Source organism: Phaseolus vulgaris, chromosome 8 (genome assembly GCF_051622355.1).
Source record: "Phaseolus vulgaris cultivar YP4 chromosome 8, ASM5162235v1, whole genome shotgun sequence".
Classification (NCBI taxonomy): Eukaryota; Viridiplantae; Streptophyta; class Magnoliopsida; order Fabales; family Fabaceae; genus Phaseolus; species Phaseolus vulgaris.
The window spans coordinates 11,370,188-11,388,000 of NC_143505.1; the positions used below are offsets into that span (position 1 = coordinate 11,370,188).

General features: G+C 34.1%; 1 protein-coding gene and 1 long non-coding RNA gene across 2 annotated transcripts; both read right to left on the bottom strand.

Annotated features, from left to right (window-relative positions):
- Nucleotides 1–4,415: 4,415 nt before the first annotated feature.
- LOC150025418 (uncharacterized) lies at nt 4,416–4,895 on the bottom strand. The gene is made up of 3 exons (XR_016514598.1): nt 4,735–4,895; nt 4,552–4,656; nt 4,416–4,478 (listed from the first exon to the last, which is right to left on the bottom strand). It is a non-coding gene; the product is annotated as an uncharacterized LOC150025418 (long non-coding RNA).
- Nucleotides 4,896–11,592: 6,697 nt separating this feature from the next.
- Nucleotides 11,593–16,847, bottom strand: LOC137826874 (laccase-4). Its single transcript, XM_068633025.2, has 6 exons — nt 16,705–16,847; nt 15,599–15,750; nt 13,644–13,888; nt 13,395–13,529; nt 12,346–13,278; nt 11,593–12,031 (listed from the first exon to the last, which is right to left on the bottom strand). The coding sequence occupies exons 1-6, from the start codon at nt 16,840–16,842 to the stop codon at nt 11,901–11,903; spliced, it is 1,734 nt and encodes a 577-aa protein (XP_068489126.2). The 5' UTR covers nt 16,843–16,847; the 3' UTR covers nt 11,593–11,900.
- Between the last annotated feature and the right edge of the window lie 966 nt (nt 16,848–17,813).

Consider the following 17,813-nt stretch of genomic DNA (forward strand, 5'->3'; position numbering starts at 1 on the left):
AATCAAAGAATTTAATATTGACATGCTAATCAAAATACATGAGAGTGAGAGAGATGAAACCTAATCCCTATTTTTCAAATTGAAACAACTAATTCTTTGTATGTTTTCTTATTGATCATCGCCAACACAAATACACTTTTAATTGTTTTGTTTTATATTTAGCGATTATTGTACTTGATAATTCACTGTTCCTTGTGGGATCGATATCCGTCCTTAGGGACAATTATTACTTCTGACAAAGCGGTGCACTTGCCGTAAAAAGTCATCAGATATACGTGAAGAATCTAAAATAACGAAGAAAACATGTCATTCTGTTGAACGTCAAACTGAACTTCTTGGTTTAATTCATACTGATCTAGCATGTCCTAATCTAGCATGTCATATATTCACAATAATGGTAAAAATTATTTTGTAACATTTATAGATGATTTTTCTAGATACACCAAAGTGTATTTAATTAAACATAAGGATGAAGCTTTTGACATGTTCTTAACTTAAAATGAGGAAGTAGAAAATCAATTGAATAAGAAAATTAAAAGAATTATATCATATAGAGGTTGTGAATATGTTTTATTTAATGATTATTGAGTTAAAGAAGGCATTATTCATGAAGTAACCTCACCATATTCACCTAAATCTAATGGAGTAACTGAAAGGAAAAATAGGACTCTTAAAGAAACGATGAATGTCATGTTTCTTAGTTATAATGCTTATGATAATTTGTGGGGTGAATCTCTGCTTACTGCGTGATTTTTGCAAAGCAGGATACAACATAAGGAAAATAGGCTCTAAAACATCTGATTGCATGTTCTTAGGATATGCGGAACATAATGTTGCCTATAGATTTTTAGTTCTTAATAGTGATATAATTGAACGTAACACTATAGTAAAAATGTTGAGTTTTTTGAACATATCTTTTCTTTAAAGAGTAGTTGTACATCTGAACAACCTATAGATAGTGTTAGTGATGCCATTAGTGAGGATGTTAGGAGAAGTAAAAGAGAGAGAAAGGAAACCTCATTTGGAGATGATTTTTACACGTATCTATTTGAAAATGATCCAATAAGATTTTTAGAAGCTACCAGTTCTCCTGATGCTAAACATTGGGATAAGGCCATTAAAACTGAGCTTGATTCAATGAAGAAAAATAATACGTGGACCTTAGTAGGTCTGCTTAAAGGAGTAAAACCCATTGGTTGTAAGTGGATCTTTAAGAAGAAGTACCATCCTGATGGAGAAATATAAGGCAATGCTAGTTGCTAAAGGTTTTACTAAAAAAAATAACATAGATTACTTTGATACTTTTGTCCCTGTTACTAGGATTTCCTCTATTTGTGTGTTGCTACCCTTAACATCTGTCCATAAGTTAGTAATTCACCAAATGGATGTTAGAATAACCTTTTTGAATGGTAAACTAGAAGAGGAAATTTATATGATTCAACCTGAAGGATGTCAAAAGGAAAAATAATGGAAACTTTTAAAATCTCTGTATGGTTTAAAATAAGCACCAAAACAATGGCATCAAAAACTTGATAATGTTTTACTTTGTGAAGGTTTTTCTACCAATGATGTTGATAAATGTGTGTATTCTAGATCTGAAAATGGTGAATTTGTCATAATATGTTTATATGTGGATGACATGCTAATCTTTGGTACATGCAATGATATTGTTTTAAAACAAAACTATTTTTTGGATCTAAGTTTGAGATGAAAGACATGTGTGAAGCAAGTGTGATTCTAGAAGTTAAAATTATAAGGAAGTGAGATAGTATATTACTATCCCAAGAAAAATACACTGAGAAACTTCTTAAGAAGTTTGGTTACTATGACTTTAAGTCAGTGAGCACGCCTTATGGTGCTAACTCTAAATTAAAGAACAAAGTAGAATCTATTTCTCAAACCTAGTATGCCCAGATAATTTAGAGCTAATTGCATTTAATGAGCTTGAATATAGTGGATTTCCCGTTGTGCTAGAAGGGTACAATGATGCTAATTGGATCTCTGATTCAGATGAGACAAAATCCACTAGTGGTTATGTATTTACACTTGGGGGTGGTGCAGTTACATGGAGATCATCCAAACAAACTATTATTGCAAGATCAACAATGGAATCTGAGTTTTTGACCTCAAGATGGCTGGTAGTGAAGCTGAGAGATTGAAAAACTTCTTAGCAAACATTTCGTTAGGAATGACACCAACCCCAATCGACAATAGCTATAACTAAAAAATATAACTTACAATGGAAAGAACAAACATATACAATTGAGACATAAGACATAATTTAGTAAAACAAATCGTCTAACAATTGAGTGGAACGATTTCTATTGACTATGTTAAGTCAAGACAAAATTTGGCAGATCCTCTAACAAAACCCCTAGGGAGAATACTGATTTTTGAAACATCGAGGGGAATGAGACTTAAGCCACTTGCAAACAAACAAGTGATGGAAACCCAACCTTTGTGATTGGAGATCCCATGAATAAGGTTCATATGGGTAAAAACAAGTCACTTGTTAGTTCTTTTAGCACTAATATTGATTTAAAATCAATTTTGTTCATTCCTATGGTATGCGTGAAAAGTGCTAGACACTGCATTATCGAGAGGATAAACTTTGTGGTTGAAATTCTGAGGTAAAAGAATTTTAATGATTTACAAAGTTTTAATGATTTTCATATCCCTTATGGGTGATGTATGATTTGCAACATACACTTGATGAAATCACCTATATGAGTGTCAAGTGGGGCCGCTTGCATGAGATCTTGGCAAGATCTCTATAATACTCATGAATACTAGGCACGTGCATGGCCTAGTAGGTGCAACACAACGATAACAATAAGTAATGTATGGGTGTAATGTGATTGATAAACATCTAACACATACTAAGTGTCTTGGTTCATATAGCTTGTTATACCAACTACACTATGAGTTACGTTCATTAATCTAAGACTGGTTCATATAGCTTGCTATACTAGCTCTAATGCATTACATCTTGTATGAACCCAAAATTTTCTTCTTTCTTTCTTTATCTCTATGTTTTATCTTTTGCAATATGTGGGGGATTTGTGTAAATTGAACCTGAAACGACGATTTAAAGTATTGCAAAAGAGGGTTGCGAACCCTAAAATCCACATCCGCGAAGATGAAGGAGAAATGGAAGAGAGTTACGCACAAGTTTCCTTCTTTCTCGGGCGGTTCAGAGAACGTTGCAAAACGTTGCAAGAGTCTTGGATGGTTGGCTCCTCTGTTCACGCAAGTCTTCCTCCATCTCCGGCAGTTGCTCCGTTTCTGTCGACCATGACCATGGAATTGTGCCACTCAACTCGGGTTTGAAGATGCAACAATTTTGGTTTCCTCCATCTATAAATACTGTTTACCTTTGCTTCGAAAATGCATCTCTCACTCACATTTCTTCTCTTCTTCATCTTCCTCATCTCATTCACGTCTTTTCATCTTCATCTCTTTCTCTCTCTTCACTCATTTTATTTTCTTTTACTTTATAATTATTTTTCTGGGTTTGTTGGTTTCTTACACTAGTGCAGAAATGCTAATCAAATGCGGCTATTTTACATTTACAAATGCGTCTATAGAGCCGCATTTGATCAGCACGCAGTCGTAAATCAGAGAAATACAAATGCGGCTATAGAGCCGCATTTGTAAATACGATTTACAAATGTGGTTATTTGAAATAGCCGCATTTGTATATTCTTCTGAATGAGCTGGGGTTTTAGGGGTTTTAGATTTACAAATGCGGCTTTGGTAAATAGCCGCATTCGTAAATAACTATTTATAAATGCGGTTATTTACCAAAGTCGCATTTGTAAATCAAAAAACAAGATTTACAAATGCGGCTTTGGTAAATAACCGCATTTGTAAATAGTGTTTTTTTTAATGTTCAATTCGTATTGTCCCTAAACCATATAATGATCAAACCCAGCCAGACAAATACAGAAATATAGAGATAAATTGAGAGAATCAAAATGTACATTTACAATAGTAATCAAACATAATAAAACCTACACTATTGATTAACTATGGTAGAGTTATAAAAATTTATGAAATATGTAGACCAAGAATCTCTGACATATGAAATGCCTTCCGAATTCATTGGTGCTTCGTCCGTGAATAACTGCATTGCAAAATATAGTTGACATAAATTAGTTTTTAGATATATATATATATATATATATATATATATGTTCAAGAATTATAAAAATGATTTAACATATCATGTTATTACCTCTTTCCAACCAGTTTTTACACCTAGTCTTATAATGGTAATCATCCATTGCATAATGTAATAGCCACACTCATAGCTTCCTGGTTGTTTATTACACTATAATTCAATAAAAAGTAATATGTTAGTATATTGATAAACAATGATAATAGAGAAAGAAAAAAAATTACAAACTTTTATTCTTATCCAGTTCAAATTATTTGATCTGGATCGACCTTTTAGGATGTTATATCCACGCCATGAACTGGTTAATACAAAAACCTCGTTAGTAGATGGTTAATTAGTAACATATACAAAGTTAAGTTTATAATACTTACGTATCAATGATATCCTTCAATTTTGTGGGAATCTTCTTGTGTAGGGAACAGAACCACACAGCAGTCTTATCAACCATTGATAAGACAAGTAACTGCCAATGATGCCTATATCATCCATGAAAAGAGTTAGTAAATATTTAAAACATGAAATAATAATAATTGATGACATATAATTAAACTTACTCATTAATATAAGGGCATAAATAAATTTGTTTTCCCTCTTTTTCCAGGGTGTTAGTGATGTATGCTTGAGTCTCAGATGAGTTTGGTCCAACGGGATTAGTATATGCAGGATCTAAGAATCCATACATATTTTCCTTCCCCTCAGTGATACAGACTCTATGCAAAAACCTACAAGTTTTTAGTTAAAGCATAATCAATAATAATTTAACATAAAGTAAATTGAATAATAGGTAAAGATACTTACATCATAAAAAATTGAATTATACTTATATTGAGCTCTTGTTTCCCAGATATAAATTCTGATAAATCTGTGTTGTACATCATCAGTGGCAGTTCAATGTTTATTTGAAAAAATGTATCATCCCACGGAACTGGAAAAGGTTCATTGCCAATCTGACTAGCAATGAGACCTAATGAAGCTATAGGATCACCAACTGGAACCTCACGTTTCTTCTCCGGACTTGGTGGCCGAAAAGGTTTCTACAAGATAAAGAACATTTGTATTAAATTATATGTAATATATAAATATAAATAAAAAATAATATAATGAAATGAAATTATTACATAAGGTTCGGGCATAAATCGAATGAGCTCTTTAGGCCAGGCAACGAATGTCTGAAATGCATCGACCACAGTGGTTACCTCATCTGAAGGTAGTGGAACACGAGCATCAGGAAATCGTACTTTTCCAATTGTTACCTTCGCCACATCAGAGGAGAGAGGAACGTTATGTAAGGTGGTGGCGTCTTGATAGACTTTTCCAAGGGCCACCACCCGAGGAAGTTTGCCGCCCACTACTAGTAGCTCACAATCTTTCGTCTGCCCATTGATATCATCCCCTGATGTTGGAGGAGCCGCACAACTCCCCTTTGTGCTCTTGGGAGTGGGACTAACAAGGGGTTCAATCGGCTCAGCACAAAGTTGTTGCGATAGAAACTCTTGTCGCATTCGATCATTCTCCTTTTTCATCTCTAGCCACATCAAATCAGTCTCCTTTCTCATCTCCTCCATTAATTCTTCACGTATCTTAGTCTTCATTTGAGTTTCGTTGTCTTTGAAGGAGGAGGATGACTGTCGTTCTGAAACTCCAAAATATAGTTTAATTCCGACCCCTTGTCCAGCTGCACGAACACGACCACAGTGCTCAGGTCGTCCAATTGCTTCAACCAGGATATCGTGACGACCTTCAACAACAAATTTACCGTTGGATTCCAAGGAATCCTGCAAGAGTACACAAAAATCATATTTTCAAGAATTAATATAATTAATGCTTTAAAATAAATGAAAATAACAAAAATAACTTACAATTTTTTCGATGATAACCTCGGATTGCTCAGAACTTGGTGCACCCGACTTTTTAATTCGGGCCCTCTTCCATTTTACATGGCGAAAAGGTGGTGATGGAGGAGAAGTGACCCATGTTTCCACATTCTCAGACAACGTCCCCTGTTTAAATTTCTCATTTTTCACCATCAGTGCTTGCTCAAGTTTTTGATACCCCGAACGAGACATAACGTGCGGGGTAACATTCTTCAAAGCTATCTCTTGAGCTTTCTTCCGACGATCTTGTCATAATTGAAATAAACAAACTGAAGTAAATAAGATAAACTTATTAATGTTATATAAACAAAAAAAGTTAAGTTACTTCACTTACCATCCAAGCCTATTTTGACGGCTTTCTTTAAAAAGACGCCATGTCTCTTCATCAATATGTTTGTACTTTAAACATGGATTTTCGTCTTTAAGGTCGCCAAAAACGTATCTCGAAGTCAGTCTTGACTTAAAGGTACGAAATTTGAGTCTGATATTGGATATAATCTATTATCGAAGCGGTTCCACATAAGGAATTTCAAAGTTTGCCTGCAAAATAACATCAGCAAATTAAAATTAATCAATGAATATTAAAAAAATTATATCAAAATGTAAAGCTTACCAGAACATCCTCCCAGATCATGTTCCGGTCGACCTCTGACACCTCATCCCATGAATTAATCAGAATGGAGAGCCTCTCACGAGAAACAACTCCAAAATAGCTCATAAATTCATCTGCTTTAGGACCAAAAGCCACTCCAGTGTTGACGTCAATGTCAACACGTGTCTTCTCACAAGCAGCACGTCTCAATGCGAGACGCTTCAATCTAGTAGGTCCTCTGCTGCCTCGTCCGGATCGAGGTCTGAGTGGGGTCTGATCGTCATCCATGTCTCTGTTAAAAAAAGTAGGTAACGAACATTAGTTAATCTGCATCGAATTAAAATCTTATAAAAATAATACATAAAAATCTAAATCTAAAATGCTTATTTACAAGTTGCATGGGGGTTGAAAGTTCATATGTAAATTCCTTCGCTGTGGTCTTTACGGGTTGCATGTACATCAACAACTACATCGTCATCTTTATTAATTATCATTGGTGTGAATGAACGGGGGTCACCATTTTCAATATCATCTATGGTCTCCCCTTGTTTTTTGCCGTGTAAAATGACATACCAATGTTCTGACGTAGGATCTTTCACGTAGAAAACTTGAGATGCTTGTTGAACCAATATAAATGGCTCATCTCGATACCCTATCTTTCGAAAGTCCACTAGTGTGAATCCTGAATCATCAATTTTAACCCCACTTTTATTGTCAACTCATTTACACTTGAAAACTGGAACGGAAAACTTAGTGTAGTCAACCTCCCATATCTCTTCTATAAACCCATAGTTTGCCATTGATCCAAGTACTGGATTTGTATCTTTCGAAGTCGAAAACTGCATTGACTCGGATTCAAGAGTAACACCAGAATTTTGAACTGTATTCTTTTCATCCATGGACTTCGTGTAAAATATACAATTATTCACTTCGTACGTTGTACATGAGATGACATCAAACTTCAATCCAGTAGCCAACCAGGTCAAGGTCTCTGATGCCGTTGAATCCTTGAACACCTCGTCTTTAAACCAAGGCATGAAAGTTCTATTATGTTCCATCAAGACCCATTTCTCTGCTTGTCTTGGGTTATTTGCCTTCACAATGGCTTTATGAGCTTCTATGTAAGGTATAACTTCATCTGTGTTATTCGATATGTACAAATGTGCTTGCAAGACTTCTAATTGAGATTTGCTTACAATATTCACACCACGTAAACATTTACTTGTAGAACGCCTGTGGTGCCATGAATTAGCTGGAACACCTATTGGATTTGCTTTTGTCATGTACTCTGAACAAAATTCAATACTTTCTTCAACTATGTACCTTTCAATCATTGAAGCCTCTGGACGATAATGATTTTTCACATAACCTTTCAAAATTTTCATATACGGCTCAACAGGATACATCCATCTTAAGTACACTGGTCCACACAATCTAACCTCTCTTACCAGATGCACCACTACATGAACCATGATGTCAAAAAAAGATGGAGGAGAAAACATCTCCAATTCACACAAGATAACAACAATTTTATTTTGAAGTTCATCTAGTTTTGAGGGATCAATGACTTTACAACAGATGGAAGAGAAGAATGAGCACAAACGGGTTATGGTATGTCTAACATTTTTTGGTAAGATCCCACGGATAGCTACCGGCAACAACTGTTGCATTAAGATGTGACAATCATGAGACTTCAACCCAATTAACTTCAAATCTTGCATTGAAACTAGGCTCTTCACATTTGAGGAATGTCCTTGTGGCACTTTCACACCCTTTAGAAATTGACAAAAACTAATTTTTTCATCTTTTGACATTGTGTAACAGGCTGGGGGCAAAATATGTACGCTTACCCATTTCTATGGATGCCAACTCGCCGCGTATGTTCATCTCAATCAAATCTAAACGAGCATTTAGACCATCCTTCGTCTTCCCGTTAATGTTAAGAAGTGTACCAATTAAGCTATCACACACATTCTTCTCAACATGCATTACATCTATACAATGTCTAACTTCTAACCTCGACCAGTACGGAAGATCAAAGAAGATTGATTTCTTCTTCCAAATATTTGTCACAGATGACTTTTTTTTTTTACTTACCGAAGGTGTGGTCTATGTTATTTACCTTTTCGTAAACCTCAACACCGGTTAATGGAGTTGGTGGACCACTACCCTCTTGGTGCCCATTAAAGGCTTTTTTCAACCTCCGGTAAGGATGATGACTTTTAAGAAACCTCTGATGCCAAAGATATACTGTTTTCCTTCCATGTTTCAATTGTTGAGAAGGAGTGTCTTCTTCGCATATTGGACATGCTTTATGACCCTTAACACTATAACCTGATAAGTTACGATATGTCGGAAAGTCATTGATGGTGCAAAATAACATGGCATGAAGTTTGAAAGTTTCATTAGCAAATCCGTCAAATACTTCAACACCGTGGTCCCACATTAACTTCAAATCTTCAATTAGAGGACTTAGATATACATCAATATCATTCCCTGGCTGTTTCGGACCGGATATCATCATAGATAACATCATGTATTTTCGCTTCATGCACAATCCAAGAGGTAAGTTGTAAATAACTAGTAAAACAGGCCATGAATTGTGATTTGTACTCATATTACCAAACAGATTCATTCCGTCTGTAGCTAAACCAAGTCAGATATTTCTTGATTCTTTACCAAACTCTGGAAACTCATCATCAAATTTCTTCCACTGAATAGAATCAGTTGGATGTCGGTACATGCCATCACATTTCCTCTCATCTACATGCCATCTAAGATTCTTAGCATCGTTTGGGTTTGCAAACAAACGCTTCATCCTTGGAATGATGGGAAGATACCACATAACCTTCATTGGGGGTCCATGCTTTTCTATATCTTCAATAGTATCATCATCTTTTTGTTTCAACTTATAACGTGATAACCCACACCTCGGACAACTTTTCAACAATTCAAAAATTTTCCGGTATAATATACAATCATTAGGACATGCATGTATCTTTTTATACTCCATACCCATTGGACAAAGAATCTTTTTGGCCTCATAATTACGATTAGGTAGAGTATTTCCCTCTGGAAGCATATCCTTCAACAACTGAAGCAATTCCGTGAAGCTTTTATCAGTCCATCCATTTATTGCCTTCAAATTCATCAATCTTAACACCGCCGACAACCGTGTGAAGTTAGTTGATCCAGGATACAATGGAGTCTCTGCATCGCTTGACATACTTTCATATCCATGCGCTTTTGCAAAAGACTCAGCTCCTACATCACGAATCATGTCTTCCAATCAATCATCATCTACATCATCGTGTACTACTTCATCCATGGTGGACCCCACGTATTCTTCAGTTACGAAAACACGTGGTAAATTTAATAATTCACCATGCCATGTCCAAGTTGTATAAGATCGAAGAAACCCATCACATAGCAGGTGCTCCCTCATTATATTAACATCCAGTATCATTCCATTCAAACAATTAACGCACGGACACCTGATCTTTGCTCCATCATGACCACTATTAATCGCGTTACGTTGTGCAAATTGTATAAATTCTTCTACTCCTCTTTCGTACTCCTCACTTATACGAACAAAATTCATCCAATTTCTATCCATATTATATATTCTGGAATAATTAGAATTTTTATATCAGTGTTCTATTTCACGCGTTTGCTGAGGGTCGAACACCCTCAGACTCAATACCAGAATGTATTATTGCTAAATATAACATATAAAGTAACAACTAACTACTAAATAATATAAATTACATAATACATAAAAAAACATACAAATTCAAATTATAAATTATAATAATATAAATTTTGAAAAATACAAATTATAATAATAAAAAACATACAAATTCGAAATATAATAAATACTAAATAATATAAAATTTAAAATATACAATAAATTATAATAAATAAAACAAAATCCAAAAAATGCAAAAAAAAATTAAAAAATTAAAAAACCAACCTTGTGGGTGAACGTTGTTGGTGAAGAGTGGAAGGGGAGAGAGAGGAACAACGGCAGCGGCGGCGACAGCGGCGACGGAAGTAGTAGCGGAGCGGCGAGCCAATGGAACAGTACCTTCAAATGCAGCAATGGAAAGCGAAACCCATTAAAAACGAAAGCAATATGGAAAGCGAAAGCCATCAAAAGCAATGAAGTTCAATGCAGTTGAGGAGCAATGGAAACAAAATACCTTCGATCAGTGCAGCAATGAGTTCGCAAACGAGAGAAAACGAAGAAGAGATGAGCGCAAACGAGAAAGAAACTACGAAACTGTTGAGGCGCATAAAATTTTTAGGGTAAAAAGAATTTAAAAATGCGACTAAACGTAAAAACCGCATTTGTAAATCAAGCTTTTTGATTTACAAATGCGGCTATTTGAATAACTGCATTTGTAAATCAAACGCTTTGATTTACAAATGCGGCTATTACTTTTAGCCGCATTTGTAAATGGAAGCTCTTGATTTACAAATGCGGTTATTCAAATAGCCGCATTTGTAAATCAAATTAATTTAAAAAATGCCACCGCGTTTTTTACGAATGCGTTTAAGCGCTGAGACGCATTAAATAAGGAGCGCTCTTTTATAATTTTTGTGCTGGTGTTACTCTTTTAAGAGAGTAGCTTGCTAGTTCTGATCCTGAGAATTTCTAAGAAGTTTTTGTTGTATTCTGCGTGGATAAGTCCTTACGGACAGTAGTCACTCACGCTTCAAGAAATCAACTTTTGTTCATGTTTTAAAACCTCAATTACTACAGTAATTCACATATGATTGTTGACTAAGCTATGTCTTAATTTTTTACTTACTAAACTAATAAAATTATGTAGTTAGCACATAACCATTTGAATATTCTCTACCATAATTCATTTATTTGAGTTTTTATATGATCATATCTTCTTAATGCAAACAATTTTGAGATGTTAAAGTGAACCATACAATGAATGAAGTAAAACTTCTATTTCATTTAGTAAGCAAAGTATGCACTCATTGATCTCAATACATATGATCTGTATAGCTTTAACAAAAAATAAAGAAAAGAAGTGTATGTGCAAAGAAAACCAGAATGTGTGTGAAGAAATGCTCCCATTAACTCAGAAAGCTATTGGGACAACATCTTATTAGATAATCACCCTCACTTTTCATTCTCTTCTTCTGCCTAGCTTCGTTGTATCTTTCCAAAGGTTCTTTTTGCATAGGAAGAAGGCCTTCCCTTTTTTTTGTGTTATTTTATTGATGGTCGAAATTCTCAACATTTTGGAAGATCATTTGGTGGGGCTATCAATGATTCATTAGGACCTTTACCATTGTCCACCAAGAATGCCATCTTTAACCCCCATGTTGTATGTACCTCGAAATGGCAGTGCAAGAACCACACTCCTGTCAAATATATGAAACTAGTTAAAGTTAATATGAAGAGATTAGCAATGCATGATTTTGACATCATTATTCTCAAATATTCATGAAGAAACTATACATATAAACTTAGTTTTTTCTATATAAAAACATTTTACAATCTTATACATTGAGAGTTGTGACTTGCATTTAAGCTGGTGCACATGGTACATTATGTCTGAGGGACTTAACTACTTTGTTAAACTTCTTATTCAATTCTATCTGAGACTCAACATTTTTTGAATCCGTCCTTAGACTCAGTTATAATTTTGATCATGAATGAGATTCAAGACTTTTACCTGGATTATCTGCTCTGAATCTGAGAGCAATCCATCCTCCAGTTGGCACTCCAATTGTGTTCCTCTCAACAGGATCTACAAGGTTAAAGTTACTTCCATCTGTTTTGGGATCATAGTTTCCTACACCCGAGCCAACAACAAAGAAATTGAACCCATGAAGATGAATTGGGTGGCTCTCAAGAGCAATGACTCCAGTATCCTGCAAAACAACCTGAACTGTGGAGTTGAATGCTAGCCTGTAAACCTTAGTGCCATTTGTGGTCTGGGAACTCGCAGCCCGCGGAGTCGCTGTGTAGTTGTAAACTTGAGGAGGGTTGCCAGGGAAATCAGTGGTGAACACCCCTTGAGTGTTGAAGTAATGTGCTTGAAGCAATGCAGTGGTTGGCATCACAAATGTCACATTATTGACAGCTGCCACTACTCTACTCCCATTACCAGCTGTGCATGATGGACAAGGGTTAATCCCCAATCCAACAGTAAAGAGAAGTGAATGATCAACTGTTAATGGAACATTTGCAGGGTATTTCTTGGAATTAAGGCTTTTAAGAGACTTGGTGAAATTGTTAGCAACTTGTGTAGCATTTCTTGGAGGAGGTGTGATGAGAACTGTAGGAGTGGTGGCAAGAGTTCCAGTATAGTGCAATGTGGCTGTAGCAGTCAAATTATCCACAGCTACGACTGGAGAATCCATGAAAGTAGAGGCTACAATTGTGTATTTACCAGAATTTTGGTCAGTAGTTAAAAGGGCATTGGTGGTTTGGCCAGGGGCTATCAAAAGAGTATCAGTCTTGAAGGGTTTTACATATGAGGCATCAACTTCAACCACAGTGAATAAATGGCCAGCAATTTTGAAAAAAGTCTCCTCATTGAGTGCAGCGTTGATGATTCTCAATAGGTAGGTCTTGCCACTTTCCACGGGAAGCTTGTACACATCTACTTATATTCAACCAAGAAGGGAAATCAAGCATACATGTAGTTAGACTTGAGGAAAAATTGAAAACCATATATACATGTAAGAAATCATAGAAGTGAAAAGTAGCACAACTTACCTTGTGTGGAACAATTGGCCACAAACACAATCCCTGGAAGTCCATTAATGGTGTGAGCATCTGAGACATTTGGTGCCAATCCTGACTTGAGAGCTTCATTGATAACATCTTCAGTATCAGATTTCCACCATTCTCCTACAGTTTATCAATAAGGAGTTATAATTTTAAATGGTTATGTTGAGGACTAATCAACATCAATGAAGGAAAATATAAATGAGTGGAGGGCACTAGCTAAAATATTTTATTCACCTAATATTACCACTAACTCTTTAACAGGTTTCGGGAAAGGGTATGGTACACCATGCTTTGGCAAGATAACTATGGCACCATGGAGAGTTGACCTTAGCCAATTAACATGAGCGTGCCAAAGAAGTGTTCCTCTTTGTCCTGTAAGGGTGAAGTTGTACAAATATGATTGTCCAGGAAGAATTGGGCATTGTGTGATGTATGCAGGCCCATCAGCCCAACCAGTTCGTATTTGTCTCACACCATGCCTGCCAAGATGGTTATAGTCTTTCATTTAGCATTCAAGATTATTTTGCTTAAAATTGGATAAAATTAATCTGTATATTTCCTCTTATGACTGGATCTCTCAAATCATACATACACAGAAGACTTCTAGTAATGTTAAATTTAAATAGACATTTTATCATATGTGTACTACCATATGCCCAATGAATAAGAGGTTTTATGCAATAAGTTAGTCCAGACCGATCTCAACATCATAATCGACATCATAATCGAGTACATGTCAGATATGTAAAACAACATGTTGATTAAGATCGTCTTAATTACAATAATTAAACCGTACCGATGTCAGATAAACAATAGATTATTAATTATATTTGTGTTAATCCAGACCCAGTGGAAAGAACGTCAAATGTGACTATGTAAATATGTTGACTATAACCAAAAGAAAGTATGTATTTATTACCGCATTTATTACCGCATTTATTACCTTCAAGTTGAAAACCTGTTTGCAAGTACTTCTCCACCGAGGATCGAGAACCGAGACTTACTTGGTACCGACAATAGGAAAGTTGAAGTGTGAGTGACGAAAGGAACGACGCCTTCTCGACTCATACTAGAACAATTGACGTTCACTGGGAGTCCGAGAAAAAAAATACTCTCAACACCTCACCACAACTCGATATTCATAAGAAAAAATGGTGGTCCCAGAAGGGGAACCTCATCCCTTTTTATAGGCCTTTAAGATCAGTCAACTCAAACGTCACAACCCAAAGGCCTTTAAGATTGTTTCACATCCAACCATCACAATAAAAGAAGCACGGATCACTAAGCGTACAACTAAATTCCCACAAAAATGGAATATTTTAGACTTATAGATTTCCCCTACCCAAGCCTAGTGGGCTAAAACGAGCAATAGGCTAAAAATCACCCGAACGACAACACCACCCCTGACCCAATCAAAAGCAAGCCCAATACAAGTGTTCACAAAGTAAAATTCACTATTATATGAGAACTATATTGACTTCAGTAAAGATAATAAGACTAATCGAAATTACTTTCTCGAACTTGAGAGACAAGTGCACTAGTATATGATCAAGAGGGTTTAGGCCATAAGATAGTTAAAACTGACCTCAACATCATAACCGAGTACATGCCAGACACATAAAACAACACATTTATTAAGATCATCTTACGATAATTAAATCATACCAATGTCAGACTAACAACATATTATCAATGATATTCGTGCTAATCCAGACCCAGTGAAAAGAATGTCTCTATATATAGGTTGATTATAACCAAAGCAATGTACGTATTTATTATCACATTTATTATCTCAAAGTACTGAAAAACTGTCTTGAACATTGAAAAATCTTTCCATAGGTAGTCCTCTACCGAGGACCGAGACCTAACAGATACCGATAACAAAAAAACTAAAGTGCGAATGACAAAAAGAACAAGACCTTTTCAACCCATAAAAGAACAATATATATTAAATAGTATTTAAATTTAATTTTTTTTTATGTATGATAGTCAGTTTTCTAAGTTCTATATATAAAAAAATATATACGTATGAAAAATCTAATATAGTTTTTTTTTCAATATTATTTTTTTGTGTTTTTGTTGTTGTGGTCTCAAACCCAACATTTACCAAAAGGTTTGATTTCTATTATTTTTTTTATATGAAACTTCTTGCATCTAAATTGAAGCAAATAAAAAAAATGAAGTCTCACCAATGGATAGTGACATTGTGGTTGACAAGGTTTCTGACTTTGACCAGCACTGTATCATCTTCCCTGGCATAAAGAGTGGGTCCTGGGAACTTCCCATTAACGGTGACAATGGGTTTGCTTGAACATAATCTAGTGGTATTCTTCAGCACCACCTGAACTCATTAACAAAATAAGCCCTTTGGACCATTTTCCTCGAGTAAAATTTTATAAACTGACTAATTCAGGTCTATATCTTCCAATTATGCACCAGTATCCATGCCTAACCGAAATTTAGGTGAAAATTTTAGCTTCAAGACAAATAACTAAAATTTACAAAATTATGCACACATCTAGAAATAAAAGAGTTTTATATATATATATGGTAACATTACAGAAAATTATTAAATAAAAATCAATTTTAAAGATAAAAATAATTAATTATTATATTAAATAAGTTAAATATTATTTTAAATTTTTTTAAAATTATTAATTTTTAAATTACTTTTTATAATTGATAAATAGTTTCTACCAAAAATTTAAGTATCAATTATTCAAATTATAAAATTGATATCTAATTAATTACCAATTTTAGAATTTAAATAATTAATACTTAAAATTTTGGTAGTTAATTAGATATAATTTAGAAATTATTTATCAATAATAAAAAATAATTAGATACTAGTAAATTTTTTAGTCTTTAAAATAATATTTAATTTAGTAAATATAACAACTAATTAATTTTGTCTGTAAAATTAATTTTTTTAATGAATTTTTTGAAAAAAATAATAATTTTCAGTAGTGAAAGTTTCGAGCTGATTTCAGACACTATTTCTAGATCATGTGTCTCTTGTTGAGCGTGTGTGTGGGTTTCAACTCATTAAAGTCAATACCCTGGTCTAAAAGCTCTCACATAACATTATTCCTGGCTAAATAGAACTTGATATAAACTTTATTTGTACATTTAAGTAAAGCTATATATTTTGATTGGAATAACTGGATAAAGTATAAATTGCATGCATGTTAGAATATATATTATACTGTTGTTTAAGCTCCTGCACTGTAAAAAGTCATGAAATCATGCATACGCCCAACGACGCCAGGAAAGAATAGTAATGACATACACTTACATTGAATTTGTAGTGCCTAACTTTGCACTCAACCAAAGCAGGAACAATGCAAGCAATGAAAAGCAACACTCTAACCCAAGAGTCCATTTTATTGAGTCTTTGTGCTAAATAACTTACTATGTGCTTAAGTGCAATCATGCATGACTTTCCAAGGCACCCTTATATAGGCATAATGCTTCCTCCTGGTTCTTCTTTTTTGGTTGTTAGGTGAATGATGGAGGCATATACTTGGAAATTAAGCCTTGGCTAGCAAGGGGGAAAGAGAAAGGAGAAAACCATGTCAACTCATTATTTCTTACATGTCACATAAAGTTTGCAATGGAAATCCATGCATGTTCTTCTCGAAGTTTTTCTTATAAATACGAGCTATTTAGTTTATTGGTATTAATCTAAATATTAGAAAGTTGATAACGAAGAAGAAATAATTTTTTGATGAAATGTGAATCTTATAAAGAGATCAAGCAAATCAGATCGTAAGATAATGGTTTTGAAATTGTCAAAGCAATATGAAAACTGAAATAATGCAATGTTTTCTTATTCTTTATTTGGTTATAACTAAGATTTAGTAAAGTTTTAATTTCATTGATGTAATAGGTTTTTATTTTTTTAATTTTTGTATTAATAAATATAATATGTATCTTCTTTTTAATATATGAATTTTGATTAGATTTTTTATATTTTTTTGTATTTTTTTTAATAATATTTTTATTTTCATGTGGATGATTTTAGATTTTAATATGATAGAAGATGTGTGCCAATTGGAGTGAAGATCTCTGAAGTAATCAAGCGGCATATATGAAGCTTGGTACAGGGATGTTGGCCCAATTCTGACGCTGCAGAACTATGAAAGCTTTAATAAAGAAAAAAAAAACTAAGATTTAGTAAAATTAGAATTGTAATACAATTTTGGAATAATTTGTAATTTATTGAGAATAATAATTTTTATATAGTGCGTATATTTTTAGTTAAGATTAATTATATTAATTAATTTTTTTATTGTATTTTGATATTATTCAATTCTAACAGCGTAATTGTAATTTTTTAATGTGACATAAGTTAATACATCAAGTAATTACTCATTAATACCATCAGTTTTTTTGTCCACCCTC